Consider the following 10441-nt stretch of genomic DNA (forward strand, 5'->3'; position numbering starts at 1 on the left):
AAGATGGCGGTGCACAGGAACACTGTTTTCCTTTTAAAATAAAATCTGTACACAGTATACAGGTACAAATATGAACAAGTGAACACTCAAACATGTCTTGTATGGATATTATCTGTCAGTATAAAGGAGTTTACTTTTTGGGTTTTGTTTGGCTTTAATTCAAGGCATTTAACAAAAATATTCTTTTAACCATTTAGGAATTATAGCAGTTCATTGTTGCGGTGCAAGGACCCGATTGAATTCACATTGCAACCGTAAGGACTATTATTAAGGCCCGAGAACCAGAGGTGCAGGCTGAGGGCCTGAGGGTCTGTTCCTCCAGTGGCACATGCATCTTTGGCTCATATGGAATCAATTTTGTGCCAAAATGTTCATACAATACTTTTGAAATATCAATAAAAACGATAAATCAAAATAAAAAAAAGTAAAAAAAAAAAAAAAGTCAATTGACTGGCAAACAAATTATTCGTGTAATCGTGCAAAATATCAGTCTATTACTCTTCAGAAACCTTTTATTTTTGTTCCGCGTCTTTCTCAGTTTTGTTTGACGTAATTTATTTTGGTTGCGATTCCAGCTTTCTCTTTTGCGCTCCCTGACTTTTTGCTTGCAGTTTTGGCACAAACTTCACGTGTGGGTGGGCTGTCCAGGAATGCATTCCCATTGGCTAACTTGTGTTTGACTGACAGCTACGCTCAGCGATTCCCCCGGAAGCTGTTGCGGCCATTTCCTACTCGGATTTTGGTGGACTGTTTGACGAGTGACCAATCCATTGATGGTAAACAAGGATCGCATGGACTTCAGTGGCGACTATGATATTGAATTAACTCAACAAAGTGTAAGTATGGGACAAATGTGTTGTACTGTATGTGTTGCAGTAGTACACATTATGCAGGTGTTTCATGGCAAGTCAAATGTTAGACTTAGCTCCACTATAATAGCTGTCTTGCTAACGTTAAACACGTTGACCGAGAGAGGGTTGAAGCAGAGGGTCTTTGACATAAATCTTATTTTGGTGGTCTAACTGGCAGAGCTGTGGATGGTTTTGTTTGTGGGTGTGTATTTGTGTGTAAGAGTGAGAGAGTTGTTTGTCAATATGATAGATTGCAGTGTTTGTCAGTGAGTATGGAAATTTTTTTTTCGTTAGCGTTTCATTAGCGGGCATCTCATTGCTCGGCTATGCTAGTAGCCCAAGTACTTGTGCATGAACGTGAACGCAGCACACTTCTCCTTAACTTGTACATGTTCCGTTTTCTTTTAAAAGATAGTTTGCCCTATAAGTTAACGAACATACATATACATGGTACCCATAGTTCAAGTTCTGCTAGAGACATTTCAATCATCTATCGATAGTTATTCTAACGTGATATGCTGTATTTTTCAGAGAGGACCTCACAAGCCAGTACCCCTCAGGATGCAATCCGAGGTAACGTTAAGGCAGGGCATGGACTGCTTATGACTCCGTTAATTTAATCAAAATGGAAGTAAATGTATTGATGTCCCAGTGAAACTGCAGGCCTTACTGTAATGTTTTACAATGTTTTGCAAACAAGTCGCTTTGTAATTAAATACTATAAAAAACTTGTCACAGCTGTAATACCAGCATGGCTAATTTCACACTCTTGCAGGAGTCTACCCCTGCTGACAAGGCTGCCACAGCAGCGGTGCAGAATATTCTCTCAATTTTGCAGAAAAATCTGGGAAAACAACCCACAGATAGTCAGTGTCAGAGGTCAGGCCAGGGACCAGGGCCAAGCATGGATCATGAGATGAGGAGGTGTGACATTTGAAAACTTGACTAAAATAGGCCTATTTCACAGCAGACATTTTTCAAGAAGTCACAGGGTAAGCACAGGTGTTATTTATGACATCCAATAAGGATCTGATTCTGCTACACTGAATTGGAATCTTATTGGCTGTCATTAATAACACCTGTGCTTACCCTGCGACTTCTTGGAAAAATGGCTGCTGCCATTGGCTCATTCACCATTCTCCACCCCAAGCTGGTGTGTGGTGAGCAAAATACTGCATAATATTTGCGGTGCATCACTCAGACGGGTGCTAGGCATTGGCGTTAGTTAGTCAGATCGCCTTCCACTGTAAAGTGCTTTTGGTGCCTTGTAAATAGCTATATAAATGTAATGAATTGTTATTATTATTGGCAGAGGTAATAAAAAACAATATTATTCATTTATTCTGACATTGCACTGACATTTTTTGATTATACATTGCAGGTCTTTCCCAGGATATTATAAACGGAGGCCTAACTGAGCTGCCATAGGTTTCAAGTCGCCAAAGGTGGCCAAAGTCTGGAAGCCTTTCACTTTCTCAGTTTTTCTTTTGAGCAAAAACTCTGATATGACCCCCTCAGCTGCACAAAATCTACAGCATATGCAGGCGGGTCTCGGCAAAAGAACTCTGTCAATGGATGTAAACATGACACACTCAGAGGTACAATTCAGATTTCTGACACCTGACAGTCTGACACACAGATCAAAGAACCCACTTAAACCCATTATGTAAACTTTTTAGGTTTCCAATTTATTTGAAAGAGCCTTCCCGAAACTGAAGCTAATCAAAGGAGGATGGCTCTTATACAAAGCATCTGGTATGAAAATCTTCAATTTATAGAAACTCAGACATGTCATAGAATGTGAAAAGATTTGTACAGTGCTCTCCATAGTTATTGGCACCCCTGGTAAAGATGACTAAAAGAAAAAGTTATGATAAATAATAATGTAGATAAATACATTTTGATTTTTAAGCCAATATTCCACTTATTTAAGAGTAGACATTCAGATTTATGAATTTATATCTGAACTTGTATATTACCACCAAAAACAAGACTTGGTAAATTTTGCAAAGTAGCCTCCAAATATAAACAAATACCACCTGACGATGGGTGTTGATGGAGACTTGAGGGCAAAGTGCTTTACAGAAATTGCACACCAAAGATACCTTCAGATCCTCAGTGAGCTTCAACCAGTCCATATGAGACCATTCTCACCAGTAGAAAGTGGTCTTCAGGTGACAAGATATCATAAGCAGCACTTGCTCACCTTCTGGTGTCAGTGTTCTCAATATGCCCTCTTTTATCTGGATCATCTTTCCACTTTCAAAGCATTCCTTCCAGGCCCCAGTGAGAATTGAACTCACAACCCCTGGTTTACTAGACCAGTGCTCTCACCACTGAGCTATGGAGCCTTACCTGTTTCACAGCTGCTGAAGCTTGGGGCCACAGCAGAACCTTGAAGCCCCTGTGCTGATCCTCAAAACAGCCCACAGAAACTGCTGTAACATCACTCACAACTTTAGTTCCTGGCTGCAGTTAGCTTCTGTTTACTATTTGCCTCACAAAAAAGGGCACATATTTTAAATAATGCAGTGTGTCAATCGTAGAGTGGGCTGTGGACTGTACATTCTGGCTACTTTCTCAAGTATTTTTCAAATTTTTTACATAAAAGATTTTGACTTAGTTTCTAAGAGCAATGTTTGTTTCCGGAGCATATATCCAAAACTATTAGTGATACGGATTTGAAACTTGGTATACATATTAACAAGGTGATGTAGATGTGCCTTTTCGTACTAAGAAATTTGAGAAATTTAAATTTTTCATGTTTCCATAGAAACAATTTCAGACTTAGTCTCTCATTGCCCTGTACTACGAACGGCGGTTAACCTACCCAGAAGTAACCCAGGGTTCCCCCGCTAAACCGGGGTTGACAAAACCTGGTTATCTTGTTTGGGGTTAAACGGTACTACGACGCCAGTTATGAAGTTGATTTGTTGAACCTGGTTTAACCTAATCAGGGTTAATGCGCGTTCACGTTAAAGGAGAGGTTATCAGCGCAAATCACCACTGTTCACAATGGCACGGTCGCCGTACTTCACGGAGGAAGAATGCGCTGTCATAATGCAAAGCTACGAGGAGTTCAAAACAACATTAAGAGCAAAATCTAACACAGCGGCTGCCAATAAGGAGCGGCAAGCATGTTGGCAACGAATTGCCGATCGGGTAAATGCGTAAGTACATTCTCCCTTCTACATGTTCCAGAACAGAAGTATAGGATGAGAGAAAGCTTCATGATCAATCACAAGTCACAGAAAATGGTCCTTCGACGTGGCCCCAGTTATATATAGCTTGTTTAATGTCCGAAAAATCTCATCTCATTATCCTTCTACAGGGTCGCAGGCAAGCTGGAGCCTATCCCAGCTGACTACAGGCGAAAGGCGGGGTACACCCTGGACAAGTCGCCAGGTCATCACAGGGCCGACACATAGACAGACAACCATTCACACCTACAGTCAGTTTAGAGTCACCAGTTAACCTAACCTGCATGTCTTTGGACTGTGGGGGAAACCGGAGCACCCAGAGGAAACCCACGCAGACAACATGCAAACTCCACACAGAAAGGCCCTCACCGGCCCCGGGGCTCGAACCCAGGACCTTCTTGCTGTGAGGCGACAGCACTAACCACTACACCACCGTGCCACCCTATCCGAAAAATCCTGAATAAAATTTGGTATGGTGAATTCATGCAGTAGCCTACTTAAGCTGATATGTGCACAGAGTCACATGAATTAGGATGACTGACTGTTCAGTCCCTTTGATTAAGTTGGTGTATGTCCTGTGAACATTTCAGAGGCAACAGCAGTGCCAAACGCACCTGGCAACAGGTGAAAATGAAATATAAAAACATCATTCATAATGGGGTGTGTGCGCGCGTGCAAGCAAGCATTCATTTGCCTTTTATTTATTCAAGTTTTATCTGTTTGCCTAATAGTTCAAATTGTTTTGTATATAGTTTATAATGTTGTTGTGTGATATTAATGATAATATTGTGGGAAAACTACTTTGCACGGACGTTCATTTAATTTATTCTATCGTCATTTTGTTTGTTCTATTTTTGTGTATTTTATTTATTTATCTGTTTGTCTAGTTGTATCTATTTTTCTAATAATATATTTTTTGCATTAATAGTTTGTTTTTTCCTATTAAAATAATCTTGTGTTCTTGTTATAACTTTATCTATTTATCTGACTGTTTAATTGTATCTATTTTTATTACAATTTCAATATTTTTAATATGGAAAGTTTGTTTTTTTCTATTAAAATGTTCTTGTGTGATAACTAGTTCTTGTGTTATATTTTTGTATCTATTTTGTATCTCAGACTTAAATGTTTTTGTAAAACAAGTGTTTTTCTATAAAATATTCTTGCGTTCAGAAGGTCCTGGGTTCGAGCCCCGGGGCCGGCGAGGGCCTTTCTGTGCGGAGTTTGCATGTTCTCCCCGTGTCCACGTGGGTTTCCTCCGGGTGCTCCGGTTTCCCCCACAGTCCAAAGACATGCAGGTTAGGTTAACTGGTGACTCTAAATTGACCGTAGGTGTGAATGTGAGTGTGAATGGTTGTCTGTGTCTATGTGTCAGCCCTGTGATGACCTGGCGACTTGTCCAGGGTGTACCCCGCCTTTCGCCTGTAGTCAGCTGGGATAGGCTCCAGCTTGCCTGCGACCCTGTAGAAGGATAAAGCGGCTAGAGATAATGAGATGAGATGAGATATTCTTGCGTTCTTGATAACTATGTTCTTGAGTGTTTTTTTTTTTTTTTTACAGAAAAGCCGTTCTGCATGGACATTCATTGAAGCCCTCATTGTTTTTTAATGGTTATTTATGAGCGTTTAGGGGTTACAATAATGTAAGTCTAGGTTGCTTTATATAAAAGGTATGTCCAGAAATATTGATGTCACTGTGTAAGCAGAGGGATCTGGCTTCTTTAGACGCTGTCTTCTTAAAACTGAATAAATATTTAAAAAGAGCCAAATGAGCCAGTCTTTTGAACGGCTCTTTTCAAAGAATGGATCACAAAGATGCGGATCCCATCAAAGAGCCATAAATCCCATCTCTAATCTGCGCTCCGATATCGCACGGGTCATCCAGGTACGCTGGCATTGTCTCTAGAGGAAATGTCGGTGGAGAGGTGGTGTTTAAAAAGGGTGTGGTTAATCGGAAACCTCGGGTTAACCAAGAACATAACCTGAGACGAGCAGGTTTGAGATGCAGCGTAAGTTGCCATGGCACCATACCTCGGTTTGAACATAGCCAACTTTCGTAGTATGGGTTAATTGGGAAGTTACGCTGCACATGATCAAGTTGCTCTTGAAGTTACCCTGGTAAGCCAGAAAACCCGCTTCGTAGTACAGGGCCCAAGTTTTGTCAAACCCTGTTTACTTCTGGATCATCTTTCCACTTTCAAAAAGTCCCTTATAGGCCCCAATGAGAATTGAACTCATGACCCCTGGTTTACAAGACCAGTGCTCTCACCACTGAGCTATGGAGCCTTAAATCTTTCACAGCAGAACCTTGAAGCCCCTGCGCTGATCCTCAAAACAGCCCACAGAAACTGCTGTAACATCACTCACAACTTTAGTTCCTAGCTGTAGTTTGCTTCTGTTTACTATTTGCCTCACAAAAAAGGACACGCATTTTAAATAATGCAGTGTGTTAATCGTAGAGTGGGCTGTGGACTGTACATTCTGGCTACTTTCTCAAGTATTTTTCAAATTTTTACATAAAAAATAGATTTTGACTTTGTTTCTAAGAGCAATGTTTGTTTCTGGAGCATATATCCAAAACTATTCATGATACGGATTTGAAACTTGGTATACATATTAACAAGGTGATGTAGATGTGCCTTTTCATACAAAGAAACTTGAGAAATTTTAATTTTTCATGTTTCCATGGAAACAATTTCAGACTTAGTCTCTCAGGTTAGTCTGAGGGGGAGGTTTTGTTTCCGGAGCAGAACTTGAAAACTATGAGTGATATAGTCTTGAAAGTTAATATGTGACTACCTCTGGGTAGTTTGCCGTGATCATATAGTGGTTAGTACTCTGCGTTATGGCTGCAGCAACCCCGGTTTGAATCTGCGTCATGGCAAAAAAGCTATCTGAGTAGGCTTAATTTTGGACAGCGTGGAAGTGGTTCGCACGGTTACCTCACAGCAAGAAGGTTCTAGGTTCGCGGCCAGTGGGGGCCTTTCTGTGTGGAGTTTGCATGTTCCCCTGGTGTCTGCGTGGGTGTGCTCTGGCTTCCCCCATAGTTCAAAGACATGCGGTTAGGTTAATATGGGATGGCCTTGAGCGAGGCACCTAACTCCCAACTGCTCCCAAAAAGGTTTTTGGCTTTGAAAAATTGTTCTCCTGTGTCTTGGGAAACGGGGGGAACACTCTAATCCAACACAGAATAAAAGCTATTTACATTTCATGAAGAGAAATGTCTATGAAATCCAGGAGTAACGTCCCAAAATAAATGTCAGTTATACCCACAGTTTCCAAACATTCACAGCAAATCCAATTATCTGGTATCGAGAGAGAGAGAGAGAAATACGTCCAGAGATGTAACAGAGTCCCTTATTTATTATTTATGTAAAATATGATGAATGTGGTATGTAGACAGTCAACTCTTTTGATTTAAACCATTAATTCCTTTGTGCTGAATTTTACACAGAATGATATGATCGCAAATGATGGTGCGATCTCATAATGAAAAGTTTCATTCTGTCAAGATCTCAAGAAAATGGTTCCAACAAGAATCAGTTATGTTCTGAGAATGAAATAAATACCTTCAGATTGAAAGAAATTAAATTTAACTTAATATAAGAGGAAAATTGAGTCAAGGAAATATGTAAATCCATGGCTTCTTAGGATGATATTTTATTATTCATGGAAAATAAGTTTGTAGTATGTGATGAAGCTGTTATGAATATGAATAAATATACGTGGAGTGGGTGGAGCTACTTGTGAGCTCCATGCTATTTCTAAAGCTCGAGGTCTGAACTAAACACTCAGGATAACAATGTCACCCCTCTTGTTGCTTTTCTTCACTATTGCTGATATTGGTAAGTCATATACATTATGCATGATTCTTTTTATTAAAAGAAAACACAGTTTCCGCTTGAAACTATGATTAAAATAAATGGTCATGATTATTTTAACATCTTTATAGCAGAGGCTGCTGACAACAGCATTAAACCAGACCAAACCACCATGTCTATAACTGAATACAGCAACATCACACTGTCCTGCACATATACTGGATCAGTTTGGCGTCTCCACTGGTATCAACAAAAGCCTGGATCAAGACCAGAGTTTCTGATGCTGATTGATGAAGCTACTGAAAGTGTCACAAAGCCTCAACCGCCTCGTCCACAATTTTCCATAAAGCTTGATAAAACGAGTAAGAAAGTGGATCTGTTCATCTCCCCTGCTGCAGTGACAGACTCTGCACTGTACTACTGCGCTCTGAGGCCCACAGTGACAGGAAACCCAACTACACTGTACAAAAAGCACTACACATGACTGGAGCAGAGCTGTGCTTTTCTCATAAGATGGAGCTATTTATATGTTCACATGCACATTCTAACTGCCTGTATGTCAATTCGCTTTCGGATGATCAACCATCATTTTTGTCCTGATTATTAACTGTTAATGTTTAATTTTGACTTAGACCTAAATACTAATCCTCACATCTAACTTCTTAAAAATATTAATGATTAGTTAAAACTTTACTTGCTTTTTTATGATTATTTACTTCATTAACAATAATTATGTGCAAAATATATTCATGGCCACCATATAGCCTGTAAAATTATTCTTGAAGTTGTAGCACAGTAATGATCCACTGAAAGCCTCGCAGTGTTTCTCACACACAGGTGAGACTTGCATGCTCCAGATATACTGATGATGCCCCAAGGATAATTTTTTCTGATTAAAAAAAAAAATCACATTTTATTTATTAATTGATTCTGCAGAAATGTCTTCATTCTTTTTTGTTGGTGGATGCAAGAAAAAGAGAGCTGAGAGAGAGAGAGAGAGGAGGGGCAGAGCAACAGCAACACTAACTGAGAGAAGAAACTGGTAAAGATTCTCCTTTCCTCTTCATGTTTGGATGTTAATTATCCATTAATTTGTTAATTCTGTGCACTTTGTGGCTATGGTACAAGAGAACAAAGACTACAATTATGTTGCTAAAACCAGTAACATAGACTTATCTAATGATCTGGGGTGGGTTTCCTGATAACGTTGCACTTTAGAGCTAAAGAGCAAGTTTAAAGACATTCTTAAGCAATGAACGTTGTCTCTGTAAGTGGTTTTCCTGAACTCACTCGTAAGAAGGAATCTTAAGTGCAACTTTGTCCAGAGCATCTTTGCAATGCGCATCCTCGCAATAGGCATTAGTAACTGCTAAAGGTATTTGTACTGTAGTTGCTAAAGGCATTATAGTAGTTGATAAATCCAGTCCATGAGGTCACGTGGTATTTGTTTTTAATAAAAAAAAAACAATGAGATATAAAGTGTCAAAATATGTTAATATATTGTATTGTTGTTAAGCATTACATATATAATGTGGGAATGAATAACTGAAACTTTTTTAAATTTTTGGACAATAACTTGTATTTTTATTTTTATACTTTTTATTAAATGAGCAAACATTCACACAAATTTATGAACAAATAACAAGTTAAATAGTTCAGTAAAATGTTTTTCTTTTGCCTGCTCATTTCATTGTTACCCAGTCAAGAGCTTCATGTCCCTTATACACTGGCCTGCAGCTGAGTGGTGTTTGGCATATGAAGGAAGTACAGTATCGATCTCATCACTTCCCCAGACCGCAGTGCCGCTTCCCAGATTGCAGGCAGCCAGATTACAGCTGGCCGAGAGCGTCAGTGCACCCGGGAGCTGATCAGCATTGAGAAGGAGCGGCTCCAGTTACTCCGAGACCTGTATGAGTGGCACCATCAGGAGCGGATGGGCCTTAAACAGGCAAAACTAGACCTGCTGGTCAGAGAAGTGGAGCTTCAGAGTGGATTCACGGAGTCATGATTATTTCAACTGTTATTCACAATGCCAAGTTGGCAATGGTCTCCCATATATAAACACACACACACACACACAATGTTACAGGTGCAGAAATTTGACACTAAATGAGATAATCACTTGGCTAATGGAGTTAAATTTGATTAAAATGTGGTGATATCAATGTGATATTACAATATTCATACATAATTCCATAACACATTGAAATATAGTCATAATGTTTTGCATATATTTATTTAATAAATAACTTGATGTACATGCAATGTACAAGAAAAATAATTTCACACCAGCAGCATATTCAGGGTATCATTAGGGTATTTTAGGATTGTTGTACAATAATTATCTGCTGAAATCTTGTTTATTGGTGTTTATTCCCCATCGGCGATATCTACTGATGAACTGCCAAGAATATTTTGACTTGTTTAAAAAATATATACATTTTACTAACCCACTGTGTGTAAACCTTTTTCCACACCTTGTTTAAGTCCTGTTCGGAAAAATTAATTTCAGAGAAACTGGCAGAGGTGCTTGTGCCTCAAGTTGCAACAAAAAAGTCTTCTTTTGTGAA

At 39.4% G+C, this 10441-nt stretch overlaps 2 non-coding genes and 1 gene segment (V, D, J or C); 1 reads left to right on the forward strand and 2 right to left on the reverse strand.

The window, feature by feature from the left end:
- Positions 1–3129: 3129 nt before the first annotated feature.
- Positions 3130–3202, reverse strand: trnat-agu (transfer RNA threonine (anticodon AGU)). The gene has a single exon. It is a non-coding gene; the product is annotated as a tRNA-Thr (tRNA).
- Positions 3203–6263: 3061 nt separating this feature from the next.
- Positions 6264–6336, reverse strand: trnat-ugu (transfer RNA threonine (anticodon UGU)). The gene has a single exon. It is a non-coding gene; the product is annotated as a tRNA-Thr (tRNA).
- A 1516-nt stretch (positions 6337–7852) lies between these two features.
- On the forward strand, positions 7853–9879 carry LOC132883945 (T cell receptor alpha variable 12-3-like). The segment is given in 3 exon segments: positions 7853–7895; positions 8003–8295; positions 9685–9879. Coding segments are annotated over 3 exon segments (531 nt in total).
- Positions 9880–10441: the final 562 nt, after the last annotated feature.

Source organism: Neoarius graeffei, chromosome 1, assembly GCF_027579695.1.
Source record: "Neoarius graeffei isolate fNeoGra1 chromosome 1, fNeoGra1.pri, whole genome shotgun sequence".
Classification (NCBI taxonomy): domain Eukaryota; kingdom Metazoa; phylum Chordata; class Actinopteri; order Siluriformes; family Ariidae; genus Neoarius; species Neoarius graeffei.